Genomic DNA, 17,513 nt, shown 5'->3' on the forward strand with positions numbered 1-17,513 from the left:
CGGGCCGGAGAGCTGAGCGTCCCCGCGCGGGGTTCCCAAAGGCAGGACGCTTTCTCCTCCTTCTCGCACGGTCGGTGCGCTCCGGTAACGCGAGCGGTAAGGAGCCCCGAGGCGGGATGGTGTCCCGAGGGGTGACCGGGGGAGCCGCCGAACCTGGCCCCCGTGTACGATCCCCGCTCACACGCCGGCTCTGCGCGGTCCGCCGCCGCCCTTGCCGGTGGTCGGTTGGTGTTGCCGTCGCCGTTTCTGTCTGCAGGCACGGGGATGTGTCTGAGGTTATCGATGCCTGGTCCGGGGTGCCGTAGGGGAGCGTGTGGCCGTGTCCGAAGCGGAAGGGTTAACGAAAGGAGTTGTTTTTCCTGGATATTTAACACGTGATAGTCATATTATCTGGTTTTAGTAGAAGTAGCACTTAGGCATGTAACCAAAAAGCATGCTGCTAAATTTCAAGTGCTGTCACACCGCTAAATTTCAATGTGGGATATTATTTTGGGTTCTTCTTTTTTGTGCGCACTAGAATATGAAGTTCTAAACTAAACCGAAAAGAAACTTTTGTCTACTCAATATAGGTGTTCCTAATTTTTTGGATGAGAGGAGGCTTAGTGCCTTCGGGATGGAGCTGTATGCATGTAACCTCTGGTGGAGTGCTTCCTTCAGCAAAATATCTTAATAAAAAGTGCTCTCTGTAGAATGAAGTGATTAAGCAAAAGGGTTCTGTAACAAGGGGGGCAAGTGGTACTGTTTTTTTGGATATAACATTGTTCTCTTACACTCTAATACGAGGTGGATATTAAGGGACAAAATGAGGAGTTTTGAACGGCTGATGTAATTTCTGAGACATTAGAAGTGCTGCAGTCTTGAAGGCAGGTTTAAGGTAGTGTATTTGGTTAGGATGGACCCTGCAGTAATCCTCTAAGCATAATGATGTAGGGCAAGGCATTTGACAGGAAGTTTGTTACAAAATTGCAGTTTACAAGCACGCTCATTAAAAAAACCCAAACATTAAGGCTGATGATTTGCAGCCTTATGCTTGGTGTGGAGCTGCTTGCGTCAGAAGATGGGTTTTCTTTGTGTCCTATGCAGCGGGTCAAACAGTGGAGAAGGGGGTTTCTTGAGATGCGAGCCTGCACCGGGATGTGGAGCACCTACATGTGACAGCTTAGCACAATCGTTCCAGGCTTCCTCTGTCACTAGGACTCCTGCAGTCCTGGAGTGCGAGTCCGTCACGATATTGCACTCTAAAGTAAAGCTCTGGTGGTGCTAGGGTGTTGTGTCCTACATAAAGATGGCTTGTTGAAATCTCTGTGAAGTTCTGGTTCCTGGGAGAGCTCATTTGTAATGACAGTATTTAAAGAGGGGAGACTGCAGCACAAGGTTGGGTACACACGGCTATGACTGCACATGAAAACTTTCAAATTTGTGGGCATGACTTAGAGCAGAGCAGCCCTTTCACGTGTTTGTTGGCATGTGCTGGAAGTTTTTGGATCCCATCCTGGAACCTGTGTAGTGATAGTTTTGTCCTTATGTCAAGTCTGCTTATTTAATAAAGGTCTTGTGAGGGAATGTTAATTAAACAGCACAGGGTCTAAGCTGTAGTTGAAACATCCTGAATTGGCAAGCATTACATGGAGGGAATAGGAAGTTCTTAGGCTGTATTTAGCAGGTCTGCACACCGCCTTACATCCAGTTTTGTGCTAATCTGATTTTCTTCACTGGCAGCACCTGTCAGATGAAGGCACTTCAAAAAAAGTCACTCAAAACCACACCTTATTTATTACTTACTGTAGAAATTATTATTCCCTGCACCTTTTTGTCAGGGTGATGCTGTGCAACAGGATGCTTCAACTGTTGAGTTGCTGAGAAAACTAACTCTCCATAAACTGCTTCCAGAGGTGTCGCATTTCCATACACATTGTTAAGAATTGTTGTAATTTTAATTTTCCTAGGCCCAGGTGAAGCTTTCAGTGTTTGGGTCGTGGATTAAGAGGAGTGAGGAGTTGATGAGCCGTGTAGTGGGAAAGCAGAGGAAAATGATGTACAGTTAACTGCCTGGGCTTGTCAGATCCGCGTGTGCCCGTTTGGCAGCGCAGGCTGTGGGTGTGTTGGGATGTGACTGTTGCCCGAGTCATGGTCACAGGTGATAGGAAGCAATGAGTAACCAGCAACTGAACGTTGATACCTTTAAAAGTCCAGGATCTGATCAATTATTAATGGATGACAGTAATTGTGCCTCTTGGTAGCGATGTTTTCTTAGGGTAAGCTGGAGCAAAGGCATTTTCTAATTTGATTTGGTGGGAGCTGTAATTTAATGATGAGCCAGTGCCCAGTCTAAAATGACAGCTTCATTTTATCAACGCTTTTGTTACCTAAAAGCTGGGATGCTGCAAAACGTAGTCCTGGTAAAATTGTGGAGATTGTCGTCCTCTGGTAACTTTGCAGCCAAAAATCGTGATTCTGTGAGTATTTTCCAGAGGCACAGTGTGTTTTAACGGCTGCAGTAATGTGATGGCCCGTTCTCTGCTGTGTGCAGTGGGAAGCACATCCCAGATAATGAGACTGCTTTAAAAACATCTGCACGTTGTTAATGAACCGGTGTTTTTCCCCTGTTGAAACTGACTTCAGGAATGTGCTGCTCCTCTGGGCTGCCCGATCTGAGATCCTGTTTGTTTGTAGTGCAGGTTTTTTTCATACACTGAAATTTGCTTTCTGTTTATATTCTATAAAAGCATCTTCTATTTGGCTCAAGTAATGATGAGAAATTAGGGGATTTCTGGTACTTTTTGGGGAGAATGGTTATTTAAAGTTTGGGGTTTGTTTAGGTTTTTTTTTTTTACTTCTGCAAAATTGCTGTCTAGCCAGATGTTTCTTATATTTGTGCTGATTATTTGTGGAAGTGAAATACTTCACATTTGTCCTTATTTCATTTTGTTTGTTTTGGATGATCTCCCTAGTCTGTCAAAAATGATTTAAGAACTTTGGTATCGTCCCTCCACTTTGTTTTTAGCTCTTTCTGAGCTTGATATTAATCTAACTTTTGTGAAGAACTGAAATTTTACTAAGGTTATGTTTATTGGATTATTTTTTTGCTCACTTTAACTGTTTTTTCTTCTGTTATAGTTCAGATTCTTCTAGTTTTATTTGTTCAACAGATGTATCACCTAATAGGAGACTTTATAGGTTTTACTCAGTCTTTATTCCTTGGAAAATGTTTAAAGCTTTTCTTCTTATTCAGTATGTAAAATAATTTTATTTGACCCCATATATAACTGGAGATGTGAGTCTGTGCTGGTCTTGAAACAACTTTATATTGTGCCTCTTCTGAATCTGGGAACATACACATTTTAATTCTGGTCATTTTTCCTTCCCATGTCTTCTGATAACCTTGAAGAACTTCTCAGTTGCCCAGGTCCTTCCAAGAACTGTTTATCAAAGTGTGTCGACTCAGTGTTTAATACTTAGTCTATTAGCTGTGCTAATACTGAGATTCTTCTCTCTCCTCCCTATCCCCTTTCTCCTGGTGTTTTTCCACAGGAACTGAATTTCTCTCTCACTGAGGTTCCTTCACTTCCAGTATGGAGATGAATCGAGAGAAACTGTGTAGCAGTAAGGCTGATGGGAGCTCAGATGCTGCTTTTCACTGCTCAGCGTGCCACGACGATGAGGAGTGGAGCAGCACGAGCAGGGGACGAGCCAAGTCACGCAGTCTGTCTGCTTCACCAGCCCTAGGAAGCACCAAAGAATTCCGGTATGGCTCTTGGCTCTTCCTGCTGTGGCCATCTTTCAGAAAAATAAAAAAGATATTTTCAAAATAACTGAGTTATCTAGATTTTCATTTTCACTTCCCTTTCTGTATGACCAGCCTTGTAATTTTGATGAGCAATAGCGAACAGAAATAAACCCAGTGTTTTGTGGTAATAAAGAGGGAGATGATTAGTGAACCATCCTATTGTGTTCTGTGCTGTGGGTGATGTAAGTGGTCATCTAAAGAGATGTTCATGTGAACGGGTCCTGGCTGGTTGCAAGGGCTGTTAGGGCTCTAGTGCTGTGTCTTAAAAACCTGTGTATTTAAGTTATATGGTAAAATGTGAGGCAGCACAAGTAAGTTGGTGCTTGCAGATTGTTCCACTGCAGTGAGAAATGCCTGGTTTTGCCTTGAGCCAAATTTCTAATCTAGTTGCAAGGCTCGTGTCATGTGAACAGCTTGCATAGGACTTCTGATTTGGTGATCTTTGAACCTGTTGTAAATATTGAATAGTACACTGTGGCAGCCCCGTGTCGTGGTCCTGTGGGAAGCGTGGCAGAGCTTCACCTTGCCTTGGGACCAAAAGCACGGGCAGGAGCATGGAGGAGTTGCTCAGCAGATGAAATTCTTGTCCAGAGTTCTGCTTTGCTGGTAGGAATGCTCTTGCATGGCAGAGCTTACATGGGTGAGGCTGAAGGTGGCAGGGGGAAGCTTTATGGTGAAGGGAAGCGTAATGAAAGCCTTTATCTGAAGAGCATAAAAGATTAGGAAAATACTTGTTTTGTCAGAAAGTCAGAGTACTTTAATGCTTTTGGGAAGTGTTCACAAAGGACTGCTCTGACTGCTGTTCCAGCTACTAGGTTGTGTGTTAGCCAGTAAGTAAGACTGTGTTAAAAGTGTGCTGTTAGACTGGTGTTTTTTCCCTTCTCTGCTTAAACCTTTAAGAATAAAGACTACAGTCAACCTCTGCAATCTAGCCTAATTTTTTTTGTGTATTGTTATCATTTAGCTAAATAACTACTTTTTCGTTTTATATAGGAGTGATTTTGGTAGACCCTACCCATTTTGGGTTTGAATCAGGGCTATTGGAGGTGTTTTTTTCATTAAGATGCTCTGCATTCATCCACTGGTGGTTGTCAATTTAGTATAAAATTGCCACAGGGCGTTTTGCAGGGTGTCAGAAAGTGCTGTGAGGCTCCTTGTGTAGCACTCAGACTGAAGAGCTGCCTGTCTGCTTTCAACTGAGAAGTGTATTTGCCTAAAAGACGTGTCATTTCCAGGGCACTGCTGCTCACTCTTAGCAAAGACAGTCTGACTGCAAACAGCTTCAAATTCTGTTCACTCACACGTAGATTGAGTACTAAAAAAGCCAAGTAAAAACTCAACCAAAATGTGTACTAACAACTAAATAGAGCTTGGAGAGAAAACTTTGAATGTTAGGAAGGCCAGAAGTGGATATTTAATGTCTCTTGTAGGAATAGAGTTTAGCCCATTACTGGGAGTGGCACACAATAACGACCTGTGTTGGAAGAAGACAAAAAAGACAGTTATTTGGGAGAAGTTTGAGAGAGCAAGAAGTGGGAGGTGATATTGCCAGGCTGTTGTTTATTCCAGTTTAAAGTGTGATTGTTCTAAAGCAGATAAATACCCACTGTTCCTTTACATGTGTTAGTACACATATTCATCTCTAATGATGTCAGTCCTTGCTCCTTTTCCTGCTTTAATAGAAATAAGGTAAACTTTATAAAACACTTAGTAATAATCTTATCTGGCTGCATTACTTATGCCTGGATGTATAAATGGAAAAAAAGGTTTGAAAAATAAATATCACTTCTGTGTGTTCGATATAGGAAATTAAATGCTTATTTTCAGTATTGGGATTCAAATCTTACATACACTTTATTAGGTATGGAACAAATCAGATGTGGCAGTTATTCCTTAATTATGTCTTTTTAACCTGTCATCTGGTTTTGATTTTTATTAGATTTCTAAGGGATTTTTTTAGCACAAAGAGTGAGTCATCAGGCTGGTCTGAGCTACTTTATAATACACACAATAGAAGGCAGAGCAGTAATGATTTCTTGCTCAGAAGCAATAGGTTAGTTACCAGTTCCTGTGATAACTGAATTAGGCACAGGAAAGGCATGTTTTCCCCTTCCTTTTAATGGGATAATTCTGCTGGCATTTACCTCATGTTTCACCAGTGACATGACTGGGGTAAGTGTTGCCCCCACGTACAGATTTGCTGAGTGAGGTGGGAGGGAAGCAAGGCACAACAATTCTGACTTGCTGCAGATCATCTCATCCTGGAGCCAGGAGTAATCCTGTGCTCTGGGTGGGATTTAAATTTGAGAATAAATGACATTTCAGAGATCCTATTTATTTGAAGACAAAGATCATATTAGCTCTTATTAGATAAACAAAAAAAAAATGCTTTTTTTTTCTACCTATTCCAAACTAAGGCCTGGTACTACAGATAAATATCTCCATATACCTTAGAATTGAAGGATTTGCACTTTATTAATATATTAAGTGCAAAGATTTAAACAACAAAAGTGTTTAAGTGATCAGGACACCATTACTGTGGCATGACCATGGGGGAAAAAAAAAATCTGAAGGTGTTTACTTGATGTTGGAGATTTCATTGTAAATGCTTGTTGAGACTGACATGGGGAAACCTAATTTATGTATGTTACTGTACCTTATTGAGAAGAGCATTCATTAAACTATTTTATGTCTATTCACATCAGATTTAACCATTCTGCCTGTCCTGTTCTGAGAGTGTGTGCTCTTATCTAAGATGTAGTGCTTCAAGAAATACAGGGGGGAAAAAAATGGTTGTGGCTGGTGTGTGTGTGTGTGTGTGGCAGTGAAGCTGCTGCCACTGGGGAACTGGTGCAGACTCCTCCTGTGCACACTCTGAGGACCCAACCAACAGTCAGGGCTGTTTGTTTGCTGAGAACATTGCCTGAAAACAAGTTTTAGGCTGACAGGTTTGGTTTGTGTGCTTAGTGGTTTGCTTGCTCCCTGCCAACAGAAATTAATGCATGCCAAAACACTGGGGAAGAGAAAGTGCTTATGCTATATAAACAAAAGCCCTGGCTTACGTTTTGTGTTTTAATTAATTTATTAGGCATGCTCATTAAGTGAAAGTTGTGAGACTACTGAATTGCATAACACAAACTGAACGCTGCTGCTCTTTTGCTCAGCTGCTGTTGTTAGAGGTACTTTGAGTTGCTTTTGAATGTAGCCACAAGTCTCTCACTGGATAATTTGCTTGTATTATGTTTTTATAATTTGGGATTTACCTCCACATTTTTTGGGTCTCTCTGAGAGACACGTGGTACTGTTCTGTACTGTAGTGTCCAGAAGAGGTGAGATTAAATAAAGTCTTTGCAGGCTTGACAGGAAGTCACAGAACCAACCTGAGAAAACCTGACCATATTGTGAGGCTGTGATGCCTCCCCTGCACAACGTGAAGATGAAATGAACAGAAGAAGAGTATGTCCCTGGTACTAATGTTTAGGAAGTGATTACTCAGTATGTAGAGGGGATAAACTGTGAGTGAGGCTTCTATTAAAATCACTTTCAGGGTGTAGGTACAGGAGTTCAGTTTTAGATTTGAAACATGAGAGCTAATATCTGTAAAATTACCTTGGCTGGTCAACCACAAATGTAGGCTTAAAAAAAATGTACTTTGCCCTGTGTTGCTTAGTGCAGCTTTTTCAAAGAAACACTTTTGGGACTTGTGTAGCTAGTTACACCTAGTTTGTCATCACATTTCTTTGACTTCCTGATCAGTTTTTTCTATGTATTTATTTAGGAGGACACGCTCCTTGCATGGACCATGCCCAGTGACCACATTTGGACCAAAGGCCTGTATGCTGCAAAATCCTAAAACGATTATGTAAGTACTTGTCAAGTTAATGGTGTTATGCTTATTCTGTGTGAAAGGAAAAAGCTTGATTTTCCACTATTCACCCCCTCATCACCACTGTTTGTATTTTACCTGGTATTTAGAGATTTTCACATTGCTTGATTGCCAGCTTGGGGTCTGCCTAGCCAAAATTGGCTAAAAAAAAGGCATTTTTATCAGACATTGACCATTTAAGGTGTCAGTCTGAGAGGAGAATGGGTAGCACTGCTGAACTGTCTTCTTAAGGAAAACCTCCTTAGACATCCATTAGCTTCACCTGCATGTTGAAAAGTATAATATGGGTTTGAATGTCATTGGGATTTTTTCTCTCAAGGGACGGTCGAACATAATCAGTATTTCTGTAGATGGATTTACAGTGGGTTTGCTTGTTGGAATACTTCCTGCAGGCTCACAGGCAGAAGAGGAAATGAATTTTACTGGTTTTACATTATTAATGTGGTGTTCTTAGGCCCACTATCTACTACCTAAACTAATGGGATTTTTTTCACACTTCAATATATCTATTTCAGAAAAAAAAAAAGTAACTATTTCACATAAAAATGTGGCAGGGCACATGAATAATTTAAGTAGTGAAGTTTTGTTTAGACATGTTTTTCATAATTTAAATCCATAGTTTGATGTCAACAATGGCAACTGTAATAAGCACTTTCCAACATAATTGACAGTAAACACCACCTATAGCAGACTGGAGAAGCTATTGGTAGCATTTTGTTTAGTCCATCCACTTGAAATATGTAAAGAGCAGTGTTTCTGAATGAGCAAAACTTTATGGACCACACAAGGAAAGGAGGAGAAATTGTTCTATGTACTGTGAAATCTGAGGAGAGCATGTTCCTCTCTTGGTACTACATGTCTGAGCTCATAGTTTGAATTTTTGTGTTGATCTATGACACTTGCAGCATATAAATATCATTAAGGCAAGTTTACTTTTAGACTCCTGATAAGTTTAATGTGAAAATAAGAGTCATAGAATGTTTTGGGCTGGGAAGGGAGCTTTAAGCATCTGCTCAGTAGCTGGTTTCTGCTTTGCACCCATAGAAACACTAATTGTGTAGGTTAGGTGGTATAAAAGTGTTTTTTTTTACACCAGGTATTACTTAATGAATGATGTCTTGCCCTGGTGAAATGAGGAATGTCAGGGTTCTACAGATCAACCAAGTTAGTGGTCCCTATTTTTGACCCTTTAAAAATTTTTATGTCGTGGTTGTTTCTGTTAAAAGTATGGTACTTAAGTATTTGTTTACATAAATCTTTAACTAAATAGCACTAGTCCTCCTCAGAACAGGTTGATAGTATCCTAACATTTCCTGCGAGGGTGTGGTGGAAGTCTTGCAGTGGTACAGTAACTCCTAGCTTCCTCATTCTTTCCTTCTATCTGTTCTAAAGTTGATGGCTGGAAGGGCTGCAGTTCCCCTGAAAGCCCAGCCTGGATGGTGTGCCTGCCACCTGACTGAAGGTGCTCCTCCCCGTGGGCCGGGCCAGCAGGGCACAATATAACCGTGGTGTCAAGACAGGTTCAGCCCAGAGGCTGCAGGCAATGCTGGGTGCAGGAACAGGGAGCAGGGTGCAGGAGAGCTGGGCAGGAGAGGGGGCTCTCAGGGGCTGGCAGGGAAGGACTATTTGAAGACAAGATTATAGATGAGTTCTTCTTAAGATGCATGAGGCTTTTGTTGCAGCTTCCGAAACAGGCATATCCTTTTTGTTGGGGTTTTCCTTCTCCACGGTTAGTAGAGAAGAAATTAAGAAGCTTTCTTCACTGAAGAGGATTTTTTAACACAGCATTTTAAGTTTTATGTCCAGGCATTGGCTGGTGGAGGTCTTGGCATTGAGGATTGTGTTAAAAGACCTGCCTCAGGAGGACTGTTACGTAAGAGGACTGGCTGAATTCAGGGACTGCTCTGGGGAAGAAAAGATCAGGTGTTTGATTTGAGGAGGAGGGAGGTCAAATACCTGTTTTTAAACTCTTTCTTGAAATATGATCTTTCTTATGAAATCTGACCTCTGAAGATCTGTCATAAACATCTTGCACAGGGTTTTTCTGTAAAGCCTCTCAGTTTTTTATAAGGACTGATTGAAATATTTAACTGGGAAAAAATTCAGGGAAAAATGTTTTCTTTTGAGGTAGCAGTTTATTAATAAGTGATTTTTTTTGAGCTGTTACATTTGCCTGACTGCTGGAAAGAAACATGAAAATCTTAAAGCATGTTATGAATAATCTTTCATTTAATAGACCTACGTGGAGTTGGTGAGTACAGCTGAAATAGGCAGCCTGTCTCCTTTGAGTGAAGTCTGTATTAGTTCTGGGTTTATTAAGTGAAAAGCAGTGCTGCATCCTTTGCCAGCTTTAGAAATGGTTTTGAAATGGCTTTGTGAGTGGTTTATCTATGTATTTTTTTACCTTTTAACAGTATTGAGACTGGAAAAAGTTAATTTTATAAAATGAACTTTAGTATAGAAAACGCTCTTTAGTCACCACTTGGATTGGAAATAGCATCTAAAACTGCAGCTTCAGTTCCTTTAGACTGTTTGGCAGCAGCAAACACCTTAGTGCAACTCTTCCTGGTTTATTTTACTTTATTTTCAGTTTAGCTGTTTGGTTAATGAAGTGAGAGGGAGCTTTCCACTTTCCAAATTCATAGTCGTGTGTGTTAGTAGTGGTTATGTATGTTAGACTGCTTCATTAACCTGTAGTTTCTGCTGTAGTTCTGTGTAGAATACAGGTATTTTGGAAAGGAAAATGAGCAGATTATTCCACCTCCAGCAGCATCATCTGTTTTATTTTAACTCTTGAAGTGCAAAATCCAAATCTCTGTGAATTTGGCTTGTTCAGCATTTATTCTAATCTGCTTTGCTTTATGGATTATAGCTGCACCATATGGAAAAGGATGGGATGCTTGTAATACGTGAGGTGCAGCAGTGAAATCATGTAGCTCAGAAGTGGATATAAAGAAAGAAGAAAAATACAGCTGGGTATTCCTAAATCAGCTAAATAGATTAGAGAGCAACTGGAGTGTTCTGGTACTGAACCCTCTGGAAAGCCACAACACTGTTTACTTATATTTAGTTCTTGAGGTTCTCAAATCTTACAGTGCTCTCCTGACAGTAGGCAGACAGTAGTTTAAAAATACTTTTTAAAGTTAAGTTTATTTTATTTTTAAAGTGCAGTAGCACTTGTGCTATTTCTGTGATGTTGGCCTGGACTGGCCGTATGCAGGCGGCCGTTCCTCTTTAAGCCTTTCTCAGACTTTACAAGAGGAAGCGTAAGAGATACAAATGCACCCTTCCCAGGGGAGAGTTCATTCTGTAGGGTTTTTTCTAGTTGTTAAGGCTGATCTTGAGGATTTAGTATGGTTGGCTGTGTGAATCTTAATTATTTGCCTTTCTCTTGTGGTAATGTTTTTTAGCATTAGTGAAAAAAACTGTAGAATTTGTGTCTGCATTTACAGGCTTCAAACTGTATTGAGAAAACTGTGTGCTGGTGTCAGTGAAAAAGTGCTGAAGGGACCATTGCTGCAATGAATATTTGGGTTGGAACTATTGCAGTTTTTTACATTTTCATTGACTGAATTTGATGTATGGTATTGGATGGGAAAAAAGTTTATGCTGTAGCTTTTTCTGATTCCTTTGAACTGTTGCATCTTTCTGTTCTAGGACTGCATGCAATTATAATGAAGGATATATTCTTAACAGAGCAGAGTGTTGTCAAAGCAGAATACAGTAAAATTGTCTTTATCTGTTGTGTAGGCACATTCAGGATCCAGCAAGCCAGCGGTTGACATGGAACAAACCTCCCAAGAGTGTCCTGGTTATTAAGAAGATCCGTGATGCCAGTCTGCTGCAGCCTTTTAAAGAGCTTTGTGTGTATCTTACTGAGGTAATGAAATGTCAGTTCTGTTTTTAGCATAACTAAAAATTTTACATCTGAACTGTTTTCATTTACAGACTCTGCTGAATGAGATATGTGCAGAATTGTATAGTGCAAACAAATCATTTTACCCACTGCCATTGCAAGTCTAAAACTTGTTTCAGAGCTAAAGATCAGTACTGAAGTACTTTTAAGTATGGAGCTTAAAAAGAGTAAAGTTAAAACTTTTGCTTTGTTCTGTCTGCAATCCTGAGTTACAGGGAGTGGGATATAAAAAACTAAGAGTCTCCAGCAAAGAGCAATGTTCCTTTGTCATATAATCTATATTCCAAAGTTAACTTCAATTAATTAGATTGTCAGTGCATGCTGTAATATTCTCATTAGAATTAGACCACATATTAAAAATAAACCCTACACCCAACAGATGGAGACCATTTCTGTAAAATGTTACTTACATGTTTAACGTAAACTCTGGTGAGAGTCAAATATTTTGTCATTTTAAAAGGTTATTAACCAGCTTATCTTTCTTCTCTTAAGGAGAACAACATGATAGTGTATGTAGAAAAAAAAGTGTTGGAAGACCCTGCTATAGCTAATGATGATAATTTTGGACCAGTGAAGAAAAAATTTTGCACCTTCAGAGAAGGTATGGTGACGATTTCTTGAAAGCCATGTTGAAGTGTATTGCTTATTTGTCTTGATAGTGCATTAGTCCTTGGTCAAGTTGGTAAAGCTATTGTGTCCTTTGCAAACAGCTGTTGTTACATCTGAGTTGGGTTTTTTGGCATTTGTGAGCAAATGCTGGCATGCTGCACGTGATTTATGTTAGGAAATTGTTGATAAAATTTAATTCAAATCTTCTTTTTCAATATCCTTCTAGATTATGATGATATCTCCAATCAGATAGACTTTATCATATGCCTGGGAGGAGATGGGACCTTACTTTATGCTTCTTCCCTTTTCCAGGTTAGTCTCCATGAGCAATAGACTCAAAGACCTCTTTTCTTTTTGAAGTATTTGAAGGTTGTTGGGTTGGTCTTTTTCCTTTGTTATTGAGGACAGCATTTGTCCTTTGTTGCTCGTTTCTTTTTTTTTATCAAGCCTGTTTTACCATATACATTCTGAAAACAGTGTATGTAATGTATTGTTTTCATTATGCACAGTTGAAGTTACATCAATAGTCAAAATATTTGCAGGCAATTAGTTGAAGTATGAATTGCTTTTATTCAGTAGCTTTTAAATTCTTTTCTTTATTGATAGGGTAGTGTACCTCCAGTTATGGCTTTTCATCTGGGATCCCTTGGATTTCTTACTCCATTTAATTTTGAGAATTTTCAGTCCCAAGTCACTCAGGTTATAGAAGGTAAATTTAAGGGAACAAGGTGTGGTGTATCTTTTTGTTACTTTTTCTGTAGCTTTTTCCAAGACCAGTATGTTTACTTAACCAGCTCGTTTAGGTTGTCCCATAAAACTCTAAGTGGCAAGAAGCATATGCTGAACTAACAAAAGTATTGCATTGCATTGACCCATCCAGTGCTGCTTTCTGTACTGCTCTGCAAGGGAAAATGGCTAAGAAATAACTTTTTCCTGTGTGGAATAAACACAAAAAAGATGATGCAGAATTTATGTTAAATGACAGATAAAATACAAGTAGACTGTAGCCCTGAAGTCTGTGGTAGTTGTTTGTCTAAGCATTGTAGAGCTTAAATACTGAGCAATCAGGAAAATAAATTATTTGAGGAAAGAAATACTTTTCCTTCAATATTGAGGTTATTTGAACTGCATCCAAACTAGATCCTTGAAAAGATATGTAAAATTCTCACATTGCTAGATGTTCTCTTTCAATAGGTGTTTCTAATGCACTGATTCAGGCTTAGCTTGTGTCTTAGTGAAGATCAAATGAGCCTGACAGTGTTTTCCAGTCTTGATCATGTCCATGTAAAGCCTTAAATTTTCTTTTTATACTCTGAGGAAAGGGAGGAAGGACTGGGTTAAAATTTGACTTCAGTTTTGCTCATTACTGCTAAAAACGAGTTTTGAGCTTTAAGCAAATGCAGACAATTATCGTGTGAATGAAACTGGGCATGTTGAAAGCACAGGCATAGACAGATGGCATTTTGTGCAGTTTGCTGGGCCTTGCAGGGGCTCATGTGCTACAGCAGCATATCATTTTTGTGTCCTTTCTCCTGTATTCCACCTCTAGGCAACGCGGCGCTCGTTCTCCGAAGCAGGCTGAAAGTGAAAGTGGTCAAGGAGCACAGGGAGAAGCTGACAGTCCAAAATGGCATAGAGGAAAACGGCGTGGTGTCTGCAGCTGTAGAGAAAGAAATGGGCAAGCAAATCATGCAGTATCAGGTTAGAGGAGTAAATAAAATAACATGCTATTTGTAAGTTGCTTTGTCCTTGTTTTATTATGGCTTTCCCTTTTTCATTAGTTCACTTACGTTAGCCTAGCAGTGCTGGGCAGATGGGTATTGCTCTGATTCACCTGTGCACTAAATAATGAGGCAGTGGTGTACCTCGTTACTTTCTGCAGTTGTCAGTGCTAATGTTGTACTCTCCTGCAGTAATAATTTCCTTCTATTTTGAGAACAAAACAGTAGTTCTAAAATGGGAAATCCCAGATTTGCATAAGTGAGAAGAAAAACTGCACATTGCTCGTAACCAGCTTCTGAAAGTAATTCTTAATATTTAAAAACTCAAGGTGGCATTTGATAAGACAGAAGTGTAAAGAGTCTTAATGTGGCTGGTACTAAATCAGCATGAATTTTTCCAAGATCTGGAAAGCGTGTTTCAGCTTGTCATGTCTTACATTGCCAAGTCAGCAATAGCAGCCTGCTGCAATATTTCATGTCCTGGCAGGTCCTAAATGAAGTTGTAGTGGATCGTGGTCCTTCTTCTTACCTTTCCAACGTAGATGTCTTTCTAGATGGACACCTGATAACAACAGTGCAAGGAGATGGTGAGTCTGCTTCTTGAGGTAAATTGCTTATCAGTTCACGTGGAGACTGTTGCTGTTTTACTGAAGGATTTTCTCACACAGAAACAAAATCTCAAGCTTCAGTTCACTGGTGACAGAACACATTAATGTGCAAAGAACAGGTATATTTATTAATTGGTAACTAACATGTTCCACAATGAAGCACTAAAGTGTTGTAAGCTTTGTTTATGGACTTGAGAAGGCAAGTGGCAGTTGTTTTGGGTGTGATACATATGTTGGAGCCCAGGGCAAGAAACAGCTCAGAAAAAAATTTGCTTGGATATCTGAAGTTTGCTAAAGGCCTAAGATCTCAACTCATGAAATGCAGAGGTTTATCTTTAAAGCTGGTACTCTTGAGAAAAAATGAGTGTCATTGTTAGAGAGTTGTGTAACCTGAGATCTAGTTTATGCAGCTTAGGTGAACCCATAGAATGAAAGTGCTCTGCCAGGATTAGAAGAGTTTCTTTTTGTGTATTAGACTGTGATTCTCCTGTGAAATACAAGTTGATACGTTCTCTGCTTCAATTTCATCACAGTGCTGTTCCTTAGTCCTCTTCTGAAACACACCATTGATTGTAATGCTCATGTAAGTGAAAGTTTTGCTCCTTTCCCAGGAGTCATTGTCTCCACACCGACTGGTAGCACCGCGTATGCAGCTGCAGCAGGAGCTTCTATGATTCATCCCAATGTTCCTGCAATAATGATCACCCCAATCTGCCCTCACTCCTTGTCGTTCAGACCTATTGTTGTTCCTGCTGGGGTGGAACTCAAGGTTAGCTGTGTTACCTTATTTCTCTTTCATAGTTAAAATCTTCTGTAACAACCACCTGAACCTGACCCAAGTAGAAGGGGTTAGGAAATGCTGTGTGTCTCCTGCATTCCTCCATTTGTAGGAGGACCATTCTTCTGGTTCAAGAATGCATCTTTGTTTAAAATAATGTCCCCAGTAGTGGAGTATTTTACAGTTTCCTACTTAATTGCTGTTGTGTAACATTCTGCAAAATGGGAATATGTACATTTGCATTCTGACTGATAAAGTTTTACATAATTTCAGCTCAAGTGCACATAAATCACTACTATTCAAGGGAATGAAAAATTTTACTTTTATGGCTAAAACAACAAATATTGCAGATTTTTAGGATATTGGTAGTGATATACAATTCACTCATTCTTTGTTAATACTGTCTTGCAGGAAAAAAAAAGGCATGTAATAGCTGAGTGTAAAATGGACTTAGTTAATGTGTACTTTTAACAAATACCCATTTGTAAGGAAGAACTCCTTTCTGCTGCTTGTATCTGTTACAAGCCTCCAGCTGGAAGAGAGCTGGAATGTTTAGAAGGGCTCTCCTAGGGATTTTAGAAGCTTAGCGTTAAGAAATAAGTGTGTACTGTGGGTTTTCTTCCTGGTCTACAACATAAATTGAATGTTTATTCGTGGCACTGCTCTCAGCCCACAGTTACTTTCATGTCATTGGGTGTTGCTGGTCAACAATTCTTTTCCTTTAATAGGAATGTTTGGAACTCATGTGGTATTTTACTGCACTGTTACAGGCAGATTACAAATTTCAGTGCAACTGTAAAGCTATGAAGAGTCAGTTCTGTACTTGGAGGGAGGATGGAGGAGCTGTTTGTTCCTGGCTCTGTAAAAATAGGTTTTGGACCTGAAATTTAGTTCTTTTCTCTCTTTCAGATTATGCTCTCTCCAGATGCCAGGAATACAGCCTGGGTTTCATTTGATGGAAGGAAGAGGCAGGAAATATGCCATGGAGACAGGTCAAGCCTTTTTTTTTGATTGTAGCATCTCTCTATAAGTATAGAAAATACAGATTCAGGCAGTCCTCTCATTCTCTAACATCTGTCAAAAGGGTTATTGGCAATGAAGGAACGTGCTTTTAAAAACCCTGATATCTCTTACAGCACAAACTGTGCTGAAAATACTTAATTCCTTCAGTTTTTTAGACCTTACCATGAAAGCAAGTGAAATCTTGAGACAAAAGCATGTAAACATTGCATGCTTGGCAAGGAAGGTGGACACATCTTTAGAAAATTCTGTAAGTTTAAATTAAGTCTTAGGAGTTGTGTGTGAGCAGTGGCTCAGGTTTGAACTGTGCTCACTCAGTGAGTGGCTGTGGTTGCTCACAGTGCTGTTGCCTGGAGTGAGCAGAATGCAGTGTGTGAAGTTTCCAGGTTTTCTGTGCAAAATGTGGTGGCTTATCCTAATGGGAGATGATTTAAGGCAACTGTGTGATGTGTCACTGGTAGAGGTGCTATTCAGGATGACTATTTTTTTTTCTTAGTCTGTACAAGTTGCCAGGAAGGAGAATGTGTAGCTGGCTTGACACTCCACCTTGAGCTGTTTGTATTGCCTCTGGGGTTGGAAGATCTATAGATCAGGAGACTAGTAAGGATTCAAACAAGAGATGTGGCCCTTTGCTAGATGCTAGGTTTTGTAGTGCTATTGCCTATAGTGGATAGATCACTTTAAAACCAAACAAGCTGGTGTTCCTTGCCCGTGACTGACTGGGGTATTCTGTGTTGTTGCAGTATTAGCATCACTACCTCTTGCTACCCCCTTCCTTCCATCTGTTTCCGAGACCCCGTGAGCGACTGGTTTGAGAGCTTGGCTGAGTGTTTACACTGGAATGTTCGGAAGAAGCAAAATAATTTTGCTGTTGAAGAAGAAGAATTTTGAGTGTCTACATCTAACAAGACTCACGGGAATGGACAGTGGCAGTATCCCTTCTCTGTGCTTGGATTTAAGTTTTTGGCTAACAAGTGTGGTCACCTTCTCAGACATGCACAGTGGTTCTAGTCTGTATCTGTCTGATCTGCTGGTGGCTGGGAGTGACAGTGCTGCTTCCCCTCCACCAAGATAGGAATGGAAGAAATTAGGCTCTTGATTGTTCTAATCCTGTGTGAATTTCCTTCAAATGAGCAATGTGAAAATGGATTCTTCCTGATTGGTATTGCCAACTGCATCTGATTGTAA

The 17,513-nt window shown here is 40.1% G+C and overlaps 1 protein-coding gene across 1 annotated transcript; it reads left to right on the top strand.

The window, feature by feature from the left end:
* Positions 1-3,572: 3,572 nt before the first annotated feature.
* Positions 3,573-17,291, top strand: NADK (NAD kinase). The gene is made up of 11 exons (XM_008936007.1): positions 3,573-3,745; positions 7,566-7,649; positions 11,424-11,553; positions 12,085-12,190; positions 12,425-12,510; positions 12,805-12,907; positions 13,748-13,899; positions 14,407-14,506; positions 15,139-15,296; positions 16,215-16,297; positions 17,069-17,291. Exons 1-11 carry the CDS (start codon positions 3,573-3,575, stop codon positions 17,214-17,216), a joined length of 1,323 nt encoding a protein of 440 aa, XP_008934255.1. The 3' UTR covers positions 17,217-17,291.
* Positions 17,292-17,513: the final 222 nt, after the last annotated feature.

This window comes from Merops nubicus, unplaced genomic scaffold (genome assembly GCF_000691845.1).
Source record: "Merops nubicus isolate BGI_N331 unplaced genomic scaffold, ASM69184v1 scaffold1562, whole genome shotgun sequence".
In the NCBI taxonomy this organism is placed as follows: domain Eukaryota; kingdom Metazoa; phylum Chordata; class Aves; order Coraciiformes; family Meropidae; genus Merops; species Merops nubicus.